Here is an 18,497-nt window from a genome sequence, read left to right as displayed (position 1 = left end):
ATTTTTTCTCTTTTTTTTTCTACATAGTCGATTCGTAACTCCATAAACTTCTTCCAGCGATGCTCCCATCTGTCAAACCCGCACACCCCCAGTAATTGTTCGCGAAAATGATTGCCTCCTAATTTGACGGAAATTCTTGTTCACCGAGCGCAGTTTTCAGGTGAGGTAACAACAAAAAGTCGCTGGGGGTAGATCTGATGAGTAAGGCAGATAGAGTTCAAACCGTAATTAATTGATTTTCTCTGAGGTATGAGTTGTCTTGGTGAAACAGGATTTTTTTTGCAAATGTGGCCATTTTTATTCTTTCCGTCAGCGGGTCAAGTATGCTCCTGTAGTAGTTTTTTTCTTTTTGAAGGTAATCGATTAACATGACTCCATGGCTCTCCCACGAAACACTCGGCATCACTTTCCCAGCAGTTTTTGCTTTTTCAACTTCGCAATTCACTGTTTTGACTGTACACCTTTCGCGTGCCTAAATCTTGATTTAAAGTCTAACAAACACGTTCTAACCAAAACTAACACCATTTGATGAACTTTAGCAATATTATCGCCGGTAGTTACATTTTTTCGTACGTCCTGAACGTTCATCATCTCCTAAGCTATTACGGCCACGTTTAAATTGAACTGCCCAAAATTTTACTGTGGTAAATGACGGTCCAAAGCCCAACTCAACTTTATTTTGTGTAGGGGTATTGCCTTTTAAAAACAAATATTTTATAACAGCTCCATACTCATTTTTTTCCATTTTCCCGAAAACACTCACATCGACTCACTAAAACGACTCTAAACTAAAAATCACGGGACCAAAATGGCTGAAACTTTTGTAAGTAGCTATCAAGAGGTACACAAGTAGGGTCACTAGCTTTTGGTCACTAGTGCCGCCATCTTCAGGGTGAGGTTGGAAACTTTTCAAGTGACCATCAAAAAACTAAGAACAGAAAATGCAATCTCGGTTTTCCTTTCCCGATAGGGTGATGTATCACTTAATTTGAAGAGAGGTTTTACATACTTCGCGTAGAACGGCTATTGCTGACGTAGAAGCAACTGATACCGGGGTTGAAGTATATTTTCGAATAAAGTTCTTAGTCGTCTTCGTAGGAATTTCATTCCTTATATCAATCCCTACGAGGTTTCGAAATTCTGATAAATAACAAACATGGCCGGGGAATAAATTCAACTTCATTAGTCTGCTACATAAACCGCCGTAACAATAGCTTTTGGCAATATTGCGAAAGAGCGATTATATATTAACAATACAAACATAGAGACAATACGAAGACGTAATATACGTTTCAATGTTGTTGTTCAATTACGGGCTTTAGTTTCGTTAATATGGGCGTTCCGTTCTCTGGTACGTCGTCTTGTTTCGCGTTTATTAACGTCTGATATTAGAATTTTGTTGGCTTTGAAGTTCTCAATTAGATAGCTTCTATATATATATTGATTTATTGTCTGAGGCTGCCGGCGTTGCTAGTGTATTTATGTTCAAAGTTTATACAAACAATTTTTTCTTTAATTTATTTTAGGCAATGTACAATATTGGCTTGGCATTTACATATTACGGGAGGCAGAATAAATAGCTTTCTGTTTAAAAACGCGGGCCTTTACATTTTTTGAATCACTGTTTCTTTTAGAATATAATCCTATAAAATTTTAACGTGATTTCGTAAAAGATAAATCAAAAAGTTACTTAAAAAATTCTCTTTTACTTGTGTGTCTTTATCGTAAGTCTTATCGATTTGTGGTTGTTACAGGGGTTATTACTTTTGTCAATTTCCATTATTTATGCTTTTCTCCTGAATTCATGGTATTCGTAGACGCGCATATCCTATTAAAAAAAAATCAGTTGGAAATCAAAGTGAATATAGAACATAGGCATTTACCATTTTTTTACAAATCTAACCAAAACTTCAACTTTGTCACGAAGTTTGTGAATTCACATTTTTTTATGAAATTCTGTAAAAAACAACAAATTAAATTAAATTAAGTTTTTTTGTACAAAGCTCACCAAAACTTAAAATTTCTGTCTGTCACTTTCTAAGAAGATTGTAAATTCACTTTTTTTTTGAAAATTGAATAAGAACATTGATTGAAATTCAGTTTTTTTTTTCACAGCTAATCAAAACTTACGTTTTTTGGTAAGTTTTGTAAAAAAGCAGAAATTCATAAATCTTTTACGTACTGCAATATAGTGTGAATTTTGTAAAAATATAGGGATTTATTAATTAAATTTAAAAATGTGCATTTGCAAACTATTTTTTTAAATTTCTTGATACTGTACACTGCGGTTTATCCCACGTCTGGTATACCTTGCTTCCAAATTCTATCAAAATTCTAAGCAAAAACACCTACTTATACAAATTCAACAGTGGAAGTTTCAGACTTTTTCCACAAATTCAAAATTTTCAGCAATTTTCCTTTACAACAAAAAATCGGACGAGAATTCGAATAATTCCAGTTCCGGCAACAAAAAGTCGAAATTCAAATGCGTCGCGGCAAATTTCCCCGAAATTAAATTTGCTCAAGGTCGATCCTCCTAATTGCGAATACCTATGGGTCGATTCACTCAATTTGCAATATCGGTGGCTATTACTACACGTTCGGGATTTAAATAGGCATTGTGGGGTGCAGCTCGCCCAGGTTCCGATGTTGCCGCTTCCAGATCGCCATTAAATGAACAAACGTTTTTTTTTAAGTATTTTCGCACTCATGGAGACTTGTAGGCTTAAGACGAGAAAACATCAAACAAATAATACATCTGTACTCCTATATGAAATCTGTGATGAGCACCAGAAGTCACTATTTTCTTTTGTTTTCGAGGTATATCAAAAAGTTCAGTTATTTTTCGGGATTTTGAGTAATGCCGATGTTCTTGTTTTCCAAGTTACATAAAAGATAATTACACATTCTTCAGGCAGTGTAGAATCGCATGGCATTAACAGATTATGAATATATTATTTGTTTTCTGGTGAAGTGAATGGTTACTCATGGTTACTATGCACTAATTAAATGAATGAAATTTGAAATTTATTGAAAATAATGAAAAGTTAAAGTTTTCAAAGTCAATTGATCAAGCAATCTTCTATAGAAACATCAAAAATTGCCCACCTTGTACAATTATAAACGTCATTTTAAACAATATATCAAAGAGTTGTCACGTTGTCACGTATGTTCCATACCCTTGGGAAATTACTTTTGTATAAGCGATGCAATCCATTAACCATATAATTTTTGACTAAAATACTAGGCCTCTATCTTAATTACGTTAATTATAACTTGTTTTTATTTATTCCAGGATTTTCCAAACCTTAGTTGCATGATGTAGCATTAATTTTATGTGTTTAATGAATCAAACAAAAATTATAAAAGATATATAAAGGTCAGATAAGTTTTTCATATATAGGATGTCAAAACATATATTACATACTATCTCCAGTGATTAGATTAATTGGCTATGACATGTAATTAAATTAAAAAATATATTAAATATGTTACTTTGTGTTGCTCGATTATTGATAATTGTAAAAAAATCGTAACACAGGGTTAGTCTATATCTCGTAAACGAAGCTTAAATTGAAATTTTAGAAAATGCCACATCCCATTTTCTTTACTTTGAAATTTTTTAGAACCAAACGGAAACTACGGAATACGCCGAGGATATTAATAAATACGCATTTTAAAAAGTTAACTTGGCATCCTGCATATTGAGAACAAATCGTTGAAATAAACAGTAACACAAGAAAAATATCACTGTATATATTATATATATATAATAAACGCGCATCCACCAACGGTCAACAAACGTAAAAACCACTTTGCACGAGGACTCGCTGACAATTCGCTCTATCGCCTTCCGTTGTTCTACGCTATTGTGCCACTTCAATTAACCAAAAAAAAAATTCAACAATCCGACAACGCTGTCTGAAGCAAACGTCGACGAGTAGGTACTAACGCGGTTAATTTAAACGGATTTAGACGTCCTGATTACCTAATGCGAAACCGTCCTTCGTCCACTGCACTTGACCGGCAAGATTGGCTACTTCACACTCCAGCATGGCCTCGCCGCCCTCTTGAACCACGATGTCGTGCGGCTGCACCCGGAAATACTGCTGCTGAGCGTCGACCGAGGAGGTCATCAGCAGGAGAAACGAAAATAGAAACGGGCACGCTGAAAAAAAATACAAAATATGTTAATCTAAACTAAAATGTTTATTAATTTATTCAATTCATTCATTAATTACAGTCATTTGGCAACGGATACTTTGTGAATTTATTTCAATCGTTTATCATTGTTTAAACTAACTAGTTATGATATATTTTGACTATTTCATGAGAACTCCTACTAAGCATTTCGTGCTGCTGTGATAAGTATTTTTTAAAATGGTAAATTCTAATGTTGCATGTTATTGTACTCTCGGTTGCACTAATGTATATACCGGGATATAGAAAGTTTCGCATTGCAATTGCATTTCTGTTATAAATGAAATAAAACTAATTAAGTAATTATTTACCAAAATAAAATAAATATCAATATATAACTAAAATATTTTCATGTAATATTAACATATGTTTGTACTATACAGCCATTATCCATATAGAGGCCCTATCTACGCTGATAGAACAGGAACTCATGAAGCAAATATGTAAAAAAAAATTAGGTTTATTCAACATGCACATACGCGAGATTTGAAACTCGTTTATAACTAATGACCTTGCGGAATTCGACAACCAACATGACGACTGACAGATCGTTAATAAGTTTGGATGCTGCATTTTTGCGGCTGTATTTTGTCAACATATGCCTAGATCTCGTTAAATGTTCTGGAAATGCAAGTTAAGTGTATGGAAATACTACGAAAATATCAATGCCGCCTGCGGTGCATCAATTTTTACCATAGTTTACTATAATTACCTAACCGCTATATGATTCGTACGTATCATTTAGAAATTACAAAAAATAAGACAATCGGCCAATACCCTTGAAACACATATACTTTTATCTTTTTTATTAATACATTTCCTTAAAATAATAAAAAAGACTTTAGATTTAACATTTCAGGGTAAATTGAACTGAGGTGGCTTTTACTTGATGAAAATCCATTTATCAAAATAAATAAGAACTAAAAGTTCAGATTTTCAGGAAATCATATACATATACATGACAATTGTTTCGACAACACCGTGTCTTTATCAAATGTGATAAAGACACGGTGTTGTCGAAACAATTATCATGTAAAAATATATAATTTCGCGAGAATTGAATTTCCGCGTATATCAATTCAGAATACTATAAATTTATTTTTCTATAAAGATTAAAAAAAATTGTTTGATTATCACATAATATTAATTATGTTAGTGATTTCAGTAATAATTAGAACTAGAAACAGAAAGTAAATAAATAACCCTATTACTTATTGCTAGCCGTCTTTTTTTACGCCCGTTTAGGCAAAGATACTTTAAAAAATAAACAAAAAGTTAGTCTTTTTAGTCTCAAATGTAATTTCATTTGTCTTTTGACTTTTACTACTGTAAATGTTGATTTTGTCTAATTATTAAATAAATTGTATAATAATAAATAATAGTATAAAGAATGATTGAATTTTTGAACAATTTTGGTTAGTGTTCGAAATGTTCAAATTACGATTTTTCGATGCCATTTAATAAGTCGTAGGCGAGTTTATAAGTATAGCAATTACAGTATGCAATCCGGGTTTAACGGATACTTCGGGGCGTAATTAGGCCGATTAAAAATTACGGTTTCGATTGCAGGAATTGTAAACGGTGTCGGACAAACAGCCCGTCGTGAAAAAATCGATAATCACTTCGAGTATACCGTTACAGCAACTAATCGCTAGAAGTTAAATCGAACTGCGTCATCGTAATTCGCGTCGTATATTTTCTCATTAACCTCACACAAAGTAATTTACAACGTTAACGACCGAACCGGGTACAACTTTTGTCTCCCTCGAGCCAACATTGTAAATGTTATTGAAAATGTAAATCCGCTTGTCTTTTGTAATGCTTGCGGGCTCTGTTCGAGCTCGAAACCCCTAGCCTTTCGGAGTTTGAAAAAAAAGAAACGGACTGAATGGATTAAGATTTATATACGGTCCCAACATCCTTATATCAAATATACCTTAACTATATATTTTTTATAATACGAATTATTTTATGTCAATATTGACGATGGTAACCAAATAACGAGTTTATGGAGTTTAAGTAGTTTATTTACGGTGTTCTTTTAAAAGGACATTAGCAGTATCTGAATATAATAGAACCATATAAAAAGCAGATGAAATTTTAACATACAACGCGCTTATAAACTTATTTAAATTTGTTAATTAAAAATTCGCTGCGCTCAGCTCGTACAAAATCAAAGTCGTGACTAAAGTTTCGTTTATAAAAATTTTAGTAAGTATTCTGTATATGCAATGCAACTCTTGACAAAACACATATTGTTTTTACTTTGTTTGCCCTTTGCCCTTAATGTCAAAACCTCTGTCAGTGCCAAATGCGATCAGGAAAAAATAACCATTTTTCGCCAACTGTTGATCTGTAAGACCCACATTGTGGTCGCAACTGTGACGCACACACATTTTTACTTTTTATATTCTATTATTTATACTTTGGCCATTGCACCCTGTTTAATTATATGTTGCTATTGAATGCAATGTTTTGCAATTTAACTCAATAATTGACATATCATTTTCATGATCAAGCTGACCAACCATTTTAGTTTTTAGTATTTAACTGTGGTGTTGTCTAGTGCCATAAAATATCTTTTACAAAATATCTCCATTACCTTTTTAAAACTCTCGTAACCGGTATTTGTAATATTATTTGTTAAGCAATTCTAAATGTAAGAAGCTGAGCTTTCCAAAAATAAACCGTATTATCAGAAAGTAATACCAACCCAAATAAACTAATATACCACGGGAGCATGAATATTTTGTGTATATTAATTTTTGGTACTCGAGGTAACGTAAGTAATCCAATCCCAGAAATCATTCATATAAATTATATGAAACTTTTGTAGGAAGAAAGCAAATAAAAAATTAACATCCTCTTCCTGGTATAGTAGTTACTTGTCCCTTCCGCACAATTTAGTAGCAGATCACAACGAAACTTTATTGGTATGAATACATTTTAATCACTTTTACACAACAGAAAAATAGCTAAAGAATATCGACAGTGACACCAAAAGCATCTATTATTTTTTAAAGCAAAAGTACGTAAATATAAGGTCTTCTTATTTATTGTTATCTATTGATGAGTTTATAATAACGTCTAACCAAAACCAAACAAAGATTATTTGGGGTAAGTAAAAGCAACGTCAAATTTGGCGGAACTTTTTTGAAATGTTTGATGTGGGTAAGAAAAAATAGGCCTGAGGGAATTAGGGCGGTTTCGCTAAGTCGTTGTTTGCAGATCATCCGAATGGAAACAAACAGGTGGAAAAAGGTTGACATCAGTGTATAACCTACATCGACATATATATCCGTATCAATCTCACGGAAACGTCTTTTGTTGAGATAACGGATGTTTTCTTGAAATTTCCGGCTTTAGAATGTTTGGTCAAAGCCTGTAAAAGAGTTCGGAAAAACACTTAAAGCGAACGTCAATTAGAAGCTCGGAAACTGTTCCCGTAGCTGCTGATTCGGTAGTTATCCGTAATAAAATGGGTGCGTTAGCATTTCCGGCGCGTCTTAAAGAACTGACCTAATTATTCCAGATATTTACGCAAGTATAGTTGGGAACCCACTTTGATGTCGAAGTCATGCGTAAGTAGGACCTCATAAATTTTAAAATGGCCCCTCCGGGGAGGGGCATTTCAATTTCGAGCGGATCCGAATTCCCTAATTTCAAAGGTCGCTCTCTCTACGTTCCCCGCTTTGAGTTGAATTTTACGTACCTTCCAAGATAAACGCAATTTAAACTGGATAAAGTTAAGTAGAGTAAGAAACTCCTCGGAATCTACATTGTTTATGGGGTGGAAGAGGGTAATATAAGATCGCGAGGACCACGGGTGAATTTCGAATTCTTGCAATTGGGGTCAATACTAATTTAAACTATTGTGTGCCGTAGAAATTGCTATTTCCAGTATATGCTGAGCTATATTTATGATGTATAGCTTTTGTATATTAAACGATAATATTTATGTCCCAATTTATTTGAAAATGATTAGACTTTTTTTCATTAAAAGAAAATAAACAGTTTTTACAAAACTTCTGGATTTGTTGGGTCGAAATTGCTGACGTTTCGCCAATCATCCTGTTGGCTTCTTTAGAGTTTGACTGAACTTGGCTCGTATTTTACTCTGTACCTGCTTATATACTGTTTGAGGAGGGGGAGCTAAATAAGGGGCATAAACACCGTCTCGGATGACTGATTCCCAAATTGATGACAGGTAGAAGAACTGATTACATGCAAGAATTTTAGTTTAAACGAATAAAATTTTATGTCCGGTTTCATGAGTGTGTTCGGCAACAGCTGATGAGTTTATTTGTCTTAGTCGTAAGGCTCTTTCGTGTTCCTTGAGACTAGTTGATATTTTTCGTCCAGTCTCTCCAATGTATTCTTTGCAGCATATGCACGGAATGCTGTAAACTCCTGGTATCTCAAATGGAGTTTTGTCTTTCACGGATCGAAGATGATGAGAGATTATTGAACAAGTGGTAAATCTGGTTTCGACGTTTAGAACTTTTGATATGTGGTCAGTGATGTTTTGAATGTAAGGAAGGACCACAGTGGCAAGTGTAAAATTGCTTTCGGACTCATTACTATTGGAAGGTTGTGGTGAAGTGAATTTTTTGATTAAACGCTTAATATCCTTAATGTGGAAATTATTAGAGAGAAGAGCAGAGATAAAGTATTTTCATTTTGTTTTCAGTGACTCGGGCTGAGATAGTTTCACGGCTCTGTAAATAAGAGACTTGATAACCGATGATTTTTGGGACGGATGGTGATGTGACCATGCATTAAGGTATCGGTCTGTGTGCGTAGGTTTTCTGTAAATACAATTACCCAATGTTAGCGTGGATTTTCTATTGATAAGAATATCTAAGAATGGAAAGTTATTATTAGTTTCCAGCTCAATGGTAAAACGTATATTAGGGTGTATAGAGTTTAAATGTCTAAGAAAATCTACTAGGGTTTCTTGACCATGAGGCCAAATAAGAAAAGTATCATCGACGCAGCGTTTCCATAATTTTGGTTTAGATGAAAGGTTTCGAGAACTTTCTTCTCAAAGGCTTCCATAAATATATGTGTTTATGCCCCTCATTTAGCTCCGCTTCCCTCAAACAATAAATAAGCAGGTACAGAGTAAAATACGAGCCAGTTTCAGTCAAGTTCTGAAGAAGCCAACAGGATGATTGGCGAAACGTCAGCAATTTTGACTCAGCAAAACCCAACGCAGGAGGAATTCAGAAGTTTTGTAAAAAATATTACAGTAGCCTGTGGAAGTTTCTTTGAAAAAAAAAAAGAAAATAAACAGGTTTTATTCATTTTTTATAAGAATTTGGTTAGTTTTGCTGATATCGGGGTAATGAAAACATCGATAAAACTAAGTGAATTTGAACGCGGGTTAGGGTCAATTTCAGAACAATCAGCCTAGTGAAGAATAGATACGGGTCAAGAGATATCCATGAGATCAATTAATTTATCGAAGGACTGGAGCTTGTGGGCTACAGTCACAACGTCCTCGTATGGCATTGGTATTAACTAATAGACATTGACAGCTATCTCGGCATGGTGTCAAAAACGGTCTCACAGGAATCAGGAGTGACATCGGACCACTTTTAATAGAGGGAGTCGCAAAAGCAGTCCACCTCAAGTTTTTACCCCAGCTACTCTTAAAAATATTAATAAAACATATTTACAGTTAATGCAATATCTGTGTATTTGGAGTTGCGATCGCCTTGGTACCAAATATAACCTGCACAAGAACTCTCAGCCGGTCTCCATGTTTCTTTAAAGTTGAATCGTTTCTTAAGTATGTACAAGTGTAATCGTATTTGCGTTTCATAAAGCAACCTTGAGCACATATCGTTACCTATAACATTCAACTACGATTTGATCTACTTTGAACATCAATTTCTAACCTTAATTCCTTGCGTGTTAGAAAGTACACAAATAACGAAATGTTGAATTTACTGAAATTTTGGGAATAGATTCGTTTTCGTGGCAAATATAAAATAATTGAAGAATTTGAGGATAACTTGGAAAATCTTGGACAAAGAAACTAAGGGGGTACTTCCAGGATGTCAACAATTTATGGCAAAGGTTTAAAAAGGACGAATCGGAAAACGGATTCAATTGACACAAACGCCGTAATTCGGACTCTTTTGATTTCTATAATTGAAGATTTGCAAAAGCCAACTAACTGTAGCTTACTCACACTTCCAATTGTGCAATTAGTACTGAATTTAAGGTTCAATGTAAATTCCAATTTTCGGATGGATCAGTTAACTTATAGTGTGGTAGATTAGTGTGTGGAACCATTAGGTCGATCACTTCCCTAGTGTTTCTGGATGCATTGACTGCATCGATATCCCGGCAGCCCGTCTCACATCACAGTGTCATTTTCCATCCAAGTGTCTTACGAATTAAGATGGCACGGGGCAGTATTCCAGATTTGTTGGTTAGAGCAATGAAGAAATTTTATTCATCGACATTTTGCACAATAGGGTTATTAGAGACTGTACCGTGCGTTCAATTTATCTTGATAACATTTTAATTGGCTGTAACTATTTTGTTTTTAGATATATCAAGGTAAAGAAAAAAACAAAACGTAGGGTTAGTTAACATCATATATTTTTTAATGGAACACCCTGTGTATCATACATGTGTTTAATAGAACATCTTATTCCGATTGATTACAATGACGTAACAAAAATCGGCAAAAATAGGAAGTTTTTATATAATTTCAAAGAGTGTTGTGACTGACTGCGACAAAAATAATTATTTACAAATTAAAGTAGAACAAAAACACTAAAAATGACAAGACACGCTTAAGTAAAAAATTCTTTAACTATTGATTGTCTCCTAACTGATTGATTGCCTCTGAAATCCTTTACCGAAGTTCCACGACATTATTACAAGAAGTTCTGTCAACGTGATTTTTTATTTTTTATGGCTGGCCAATCCATAGTTCCGCCGTTCCCTATCCAACCGCTGGGATATTCCATGTTAAGAAAATTTTTAACTTGCACAACATTAGGGGTAAATCTTCTATATATTGTTCTATTTGGTCTAAGTTTGCTCTATGAGTTGCAAATAATGATGTCCAGTTAATTTTTGATCTATAAATATCGAACCCAAAATATGCCCATCATACACCATATATTAATTTATTGATATCCCTAGGTTTTTGTTTCGTGTATTTGTCTAGGATTATTTAAAGACCAATATCGCGTATTTTGTCTATTACAAACCTTTCTTGTAGTGAACGAATAAAATGTTTTTCAAAAAATTATTATTCTCGTTTAAAAAATTAAAACAAAATTGCATCCTCCTTTGAAATTGTGCTACACTTAGTTTTCGAGTTTTACTAAATTTAAATGCATTATATTTATATTCTTTCAAAGCTGAGTGGATTCATCCCAGAGAAATACCTGTCTGTTTATATACTCTAGTAATAGAGGAAACTGGATGTGCTTTATAGAATCCAAACATGTTTGCCTTATTTAATATACAGGGTGTAGGCTTATATGTCATAAAATTGATAGTGTTTTGTTTTATACGTCACTTGGAAAAAAACTTGGCTACTAACCATGCATTTTGTTTTTTTGTTTACGATGACATCTTTTAAAACCAAAAAGTTACAGCCAATTAAAATGTTATCAAAATAAATTGAACGCACGGTACATACTTTTTTTTGTATTTGACACATTGTCACACTGTATATCAATAATTTTCGAATAATCGGTATTCTTAAGTTTCATACCTGTTAATATTAAAGAAGAAGGGGTTTTCACTCATTGTGAGATTGTTTTAATAGAATTTTTCCTAAAAAAACACTGAATTTTCACAAATGTTTCACAAAAACATTTTCCTTCCTGCTTTTCAAAACAGAATGGAAATGGAAATGCAAAATTTAAGGTTAACTCCTTTATTTTTAATTGGCATCCATCTCATATAATGGTAAAAAACTGGGTAAATCCGAGGATTCCCGAAGCATCGACCATGAAACGGTAGTTGTACTTGAGCTCGGATTTTAGTTGAGGCATGCTTACGTGACGAACTTCGGCATACGCTCTGAATAACAGGCTTAGCCGCTTTTTTATCCCACACACATTACGTCTCTTATATGCGATACTTGTCAAAATATATAAAATACTTAGCGAATTCAAAACTATAAAGTCACAAAGTAGAAGTTAAATATGTTCATACGTTCATAGTTCATTTTCGCCGTTTGGCCACAAAAAATTACGAAAATTTCAGGATCGTGTGTGAAAAATCGATCCAAATCAAAGGATCATTCAACACCGTGCAAGACCAAGAGATTTTTTAAAAAAGCATAATAAGGAATAATCAACTTTGCGAGCTTCTTTTTCCGTAATTTTGATCTCGCTAAAATACAAAAATGGGGGGGTAGTACTGCCCCCGGCGTGCACTCCATTTTTTATTTTGAACGACTAATAATCGTTCAACACAATATCCCTAACCCATTGTCCTCTAATGAACCTTTTTCCGAACAACAGGGGAGGAGAAAAAAAACGGAAAGCGGGATTAATTTCATCGCACGCCGTTGGACGCGCTGCAGTCGAAAGAACATTAAACCACCACTCTCCCGTATTACCCGATTTTCAATTATTGTTTATTCCGAACGGCCCTTACCAGAGAACCCGGGATCCGACGGACGGTTGTCGAAAAGGGGATTAATATCGAGCCTATTCTTTTCCGTCCGTATCGCACTTGAAACGCTTTGTTTTGTTGAAACGCGAACGACATAGTTATTAAGGCGAGGGTAAATAGTAGGTACGGACACGATATATACCACTCGCCGATCGGCGGCGTGTAAACAACGGGGATCGATTGATATAGTTTTGATTACACGTTGTCGTTACGGAAATAATTGTATTTTGCGATAATCAATATGTACTCAACGCGTAACGCGTCGAGGGATAATCGAGGCGGAACAATCCCAAAATCTCGGGGCAACTTTTGAATTAGCAAAAAATTTTGCCCATTGGCGGCCGGTTTTGATACCGACTCGCCAATTTTATGTTGGATTGCCGAGCGAAACTGAAACTCCTCCCCCAACCAGCAAAACATGTGAGCCATTCTTGTGTTCTTACTTAGTTGTTAATATTATTATTTTGTCTTTAATGTAGGAATGCTTTCTAAAATCTCGACATGTAGCTCTAATTTTCAACCACTGCATCTTGTATACCTTATAATTTCATTTTTTGGAAATTTTTGTGGTAATAAGTCCTGCATAAAATTGGAAGACATACATTTTAAAAATACTTTGAATTATGAATGACATCATCTTTCATACCTAATTGTAATACACTAATCTAAAATGACAAATAAAAATGTTTGAATATTTTTATATTCTTCCGAGTATTTTTTTTATTATTTTAATGTGGAAACCCTTATTGAATCACCCTTTAGATGTAATTGCATATTTAACAGTAGTTTACAGTTCTGATCAACATCTTTTATTAAGATTTTTGGATATTGTCTGGTACTTTAGTATCTAGTAAAATTCATATTTTAGACTTCGGAACATGCAAAATAAGTTTTTTCTAAAATTCATAATAGAAAAGTTTGTTAAATAATTTTCTAAATTGGTGGTGAATAAATAAATAGAAGAGTTATAGTACTTAAGAAGTGAATAATTGCAATTATATTTTGACAGAAAAAGCAGCTACTCGACCTAACCTCAGACCAAATACGCCGCAGTCATTATTATGATTATAAAAACACTCCCGTCAATGTTGCTATAAAGGTTCGGACTTGAAAACTACAGGAAAAATTTGGCAATTCAGATTAATAACTCGGCCGAGCGCGGCGGAGTATTTTAAAATCGGGAGAAAGCCGTTTAGAATATTTTAATTTTCGTTTTAAATGGGGAACCACTACGTCGAATGGGTTTTCGGTATTGCGACCGTGCCGTTCCTTTTTTTAGTTCTGTTTTGTTCGTCGGAAATTAAACGACTGTGCCGGAAGGGAATTTTAAAGACTTTCCTTTATTAAAAAGTAAAGTTTTCTTTAGCGTTGCTGCAACGTCGCGGAGGAGGAGGAAGTAAGAACGGATTTACGCTCCAGCAGTTCGGAAGTTTTGATTGTTCGACACAACAATTTTTGATCGAGCGCGCCGTACATTTAGGTCGGAAAGTTTCGAACGTTGTGGGAGGTATTGTTAATAAATGCGGTTGTCGGTCGTCCGGTTTTGCTCTCAAATCCCGATTTAGTATAATTCACCGAATAGGTATAATGAACAAATCGAAAAACTAATAATAATATCGGGGCAATTTTGCATTTATTATGCAAAATTAATGTCATCTGCCGCCCGGCCGCGGAAAATTGATTGCGCACAAACGTTTGCACGGCTCGGTAATTAAATATGGATATTTCGAAATAAATAAATGCAAATCGGGACAAGAAAGCAATGAGGGGAGTCAACGCAAACTGTTCAACAGAAAACAGGAATGCATATTGTTTCAATGCTCGACAAGTGATTCAGTAATTGGATTGAATCCATCCATATCATTGCCCAACTATGCTAGGAAGTGAAATACAGTGAATGTAAAAAAATAGTGCCTTCCGAATTATCTTTAGCGCTTGTTAAGAATATCACTAAACTAAACTATAAAACTTTACTCTGCTATGGTAGATTTTCGACGGGGTAAAACACTACAAATTGATGTGGGTCCTGGAAAGGGTTTGCTGGGTGACAAAGAACTCAGAATAATTAAAAATAAATATTATAACCAGTCAGCAAGCGTCAGCATCAAAAAATAACTGAAGGAGGGAAGAAATAAATATTGAGAGTGGTGTTAGTTCCTATACTTTGCAACGTTTATTTCGAATACATTATGAAAATGTTCTTGAATGATGTTAATAAGGAAATGCTCATCAACAGCGAGCCGCTGAATAACACAAAGTACGCGGACGAAACTATTTCACACTTCAGTTTGCGATTGACTTTAATGTCATAAAGATAGACATAAAGTAAGGTGCTGGGAAGAAAGGGCTGAGGACAGAGGAAAATCTCATGGCTCCACGACCTGAGAAAATGGTTCTCTATCAGTACCACTGGACTTTTCGGAGCAGCGGTTAATAAGATCGGCATAGTGATACTAGTATCCAGGATTCGAAGCGAATAGGCTTTTTAAGAAAAATATAAAATTTTAAAATGCTCCACAGATAAATATGGCTTCCTATTAAATAACATATTATCTCGATATCTAATCTTTATTATCTTGACGAATTAACTGCAAGTCTAGAAACAGCCGTGTTTAAAAATAAAATTCACTGTTCAACGGTTCTTGTCCCAAGAGTACTTACTTACTTCCTTATCTCGAACATAGAGGTGCTAAGCGCTCAACACGTACCTTTTCACTGTTCACTGTTCACTCTGTTTGTAGTTAGTACCACAGAATCAAAGAGATTGTAACAAGTTCAGCAATATTTAAAGGTTTCAAGGCCGTTATAATTATTACAAAACATGATTCATGTATTCACAATTCAGTCCTCTTCTGGTACTGTCTTTTATTGAAGCTTGGAGATCATTCTAGGTATCTGTATTTGGGAAAATGCTGCTTGAAATAAGGATCCGGTAATTTTTCGACCACGATGTCTGTCTTTGTCCTAGTGCTCGCCGGCCTTCAATTTTTCCCCGCATTATTAGTTGAATGAGGCGGTACCTCTCGCCCTTCATTATATGTCAGAAGTATAAAGTAACACTACACTAACATCGTATGCTTGGCTTCAAATGATATTTGCATGACAACTACTGTGTATTTAATAAATAATCACAATAGGAAAAAAATATTATTGACACAACCTGCTCATATTTTTCTCATCTGAAATTAAAAGTATCTTAAATTCGTACTTAAATACATCAAAATAACAAACATGCGACTAGGAGGCAGATTATTTTAAAATAAGTCAAAAATAACTATAGTAAATATTTATCCTACATACATGCTAGCATCTCTCCTTTGCCCTTATTGACTTTTTTTCTTTTATTGTAAGAATTAGAGCAATATCTTCTATTTCCTATTGAAGTTATTTCCTTTAGTATCTTGTATTATAAGAAGGCCATAACTATAAGTTTAATTTAGAATGAAACATGACAATATGAAATCCCTGAATAACATTCCTGGCCCTGGTAAAATGGGTTTTATATGTGACAGTTTCAAAATATTAAATCAAATTCAATATTTTTGTAAAATGGGTTTACTGCAAAATTGTTTATTTATCCAACGGTATTTATTTATTTCTATATAGTGAGGTAAGTAGCTTCATGAACGTTTCTAAGGATCATGCCCTTTGAGTTAAGATTGCGATTTTTGGCCTATACTTGTTTGCGTTGATCTTTGTATCCTTATAATTATTATCCATATCTAGAGACGACATATAGGTATCGGTTTCATTTTAGGTCAAGATCTTTTTATCTATGTACTAGTGACACTGACGTCAAGGGCTGCCAACTTGGTGGGAAAAAAAGTCGCATAATGATATCTCTATCATGGAGGCCTTGGTTACATTTTATCTGCGTACTAGCGTCACTGACGCGAAGGGATGCCAACCTTGTAGGAAAAAAAGTCGCATAACGCGATTTCACCACCACCGTGAAAGCATTTATCGATTTACAAGGGCCCGCCACCGCTCCATCAATCCCGTGGCTCGCCCACATAATATATCTCGGAGATGGATAGAAAGGTAGAGAACTAAAACAACGTATCTCAACAATAATGTGAACCGCAATCCCAGAACAATGGCGTAATCTCTTTGGTCAAAAGTATTGCTCGTTAAAGCAAATGGCGACGATATATATCCCGGAAAAGGATAAACATGGGGAGGACGAGCGGGGCGGCCGGATTGGTCGGCAGATTTATTCTTAATAATGTACGAACATGTCCGGAAGGTTGCAGAAATTACGTTTTAAACTTTAGTGGGAATAGGAACGCGGGCAAATTGGGATTCCACGGACGTTTACGCGTTTCAAACCGTTTCTAAGCGCAATTTTGATTCGTTGATGAGGACCGGTCGAGTTCTCTATACACGCTCCTACATAATTTGAATAGTAATTTTTAATGCGGCTTGTTATCGTTTAAAGTACGGGTCTTCGACGACACCGCAGCAGGGTAGCGTGTTCCCATATCGTGGATGTGGATTAATTTTTAACAAAGCTCTTTCTGATACTACGGTTCTATTGTACTTTCGCAACAAAAAGTTTGTAATTAGGAAACTAAGCGAGCGCGAAGTTTCAGTACCGAAATTACTTGGGCGTATGAGAGTCTACGTAAAGTCTGTTCATAGATATAAGAAAGTGACTAACTGATACGAATTAAGGAAAGACCCGGGCAAGCTGTAAGAATGAAATATGGCTGAACAGATCCGTACTTTGCTTAGAATTTAATTATTTGGGATTTTGTTAAGAAAGATACTAAACAATGTTTATTTATTTATGTATGTATTTATTTTGAAATCTAACTTTCTCTATCATTGTTAGTTCTAATTGTTATTTGTTCTATATTATTTGCAATATGGATATACGATTGTTCTGCCTTTTCTATATGTTTAACAGAATTTGCCCAACTTGATCCCTTTCATCTACACTCAAGATAATGTCAGCATCGCTTCTTTTTTTCCTCGCTGAAATGGGATTATTCACGGTGACGGGGTATATATTGATATGTTAAGAGTAATTTTTCTGTAAAGATAAAAAGGTAATTTTGTTTTAAGAATGTTGAAATAAAGAGAACTCATTCAAATTACGAAGGTGCATATTAAGCCAACCCGACGCAGCAAGGTACGGGAAGATATGATCTCTCCTCCTTACCCCATAAATTAGCCTTAGACAGGAGTTTTGAACCTTCTGGACACGGTAACGATCGGACGCATCCAGGCACGGTCCGTACACAGCACTGCAGAGATTAAATTGTGACAGAACAAGTGATTCGCACACGATTCAACACACGCTGTATTACACAAGAAATAAGAATGATTACTAATAAACTTAAACTAAGTAGTATACCAAACCAAAGAATATAGGTAGGTAATAAATTATTTTCTATTACGGACCACAATTTTACCTGAAAAGCTTAACCTCGCGTTTAGCTGGTATTTGCATGTTTAGTTATAAACTGCATTTGTTGCCTAGATTTTAATTATTTTAAATTGTTTAGTATCTCGTATGATACAAAATTGTGTATAGAGACGAATGTTAACTTAAAATACAGACTGATTTTGCTAATTCCACTATAATATAAACATCTTAATATATATTAGAGAATAAGCTTGCTTCTTAATGTCCA

At 34.6% G+C, this 18,497-nt stretch overlaps 1 protein-coding gene across 8 annotated transcripts in view; it reads right to left on the bottom strand.

Annotated features, from left to right (window-relative positions):
• The window catches only part of LOC132698155 (nephrin), a 520,664-nt gene that overhangs the window by 84,321 nt on the left and 417,846 nt on the right, over nt 1–18,497 (bottom strand). For all 8 annotated transcript variants that reach the window (XM_060664070.1, XM_060664071.1, XM_060664069.1 and 5 more), the window contains one exon: nt 3,989–4,168. In XM_060664070.1, coding sequence (XP_060520053.1) covers nt 3,989–4,168 — 180 coding nt within the window. The remainder of the gene's footprint in view (nt 1–3,988; nt 4,169–18,497) is intronic.

Source organism: Cylas formicarius, unplaced genomic scaffold (assembly GCF_029955315.1).
Source record: "Cylas formicarius isolate icCylForm1 unplaced genomic scaffold, icCylForm1.1 PGA_scaffold_2__14_contigs__length_35257938, whole genome shotgun sequence".
Taxonomy (NCBI): domain Eukaryota; kingdom Metazoa; phylum Arthropoda; class Insecta; order Coleoptera; family Brentidae; genus Cylas; species Cylas formicarius.
The sequence above is the reverse complement of the archived record's forward strand: the minus strand, read 5'-3'. Positions and strand labels throughout refer to the sequence as shown.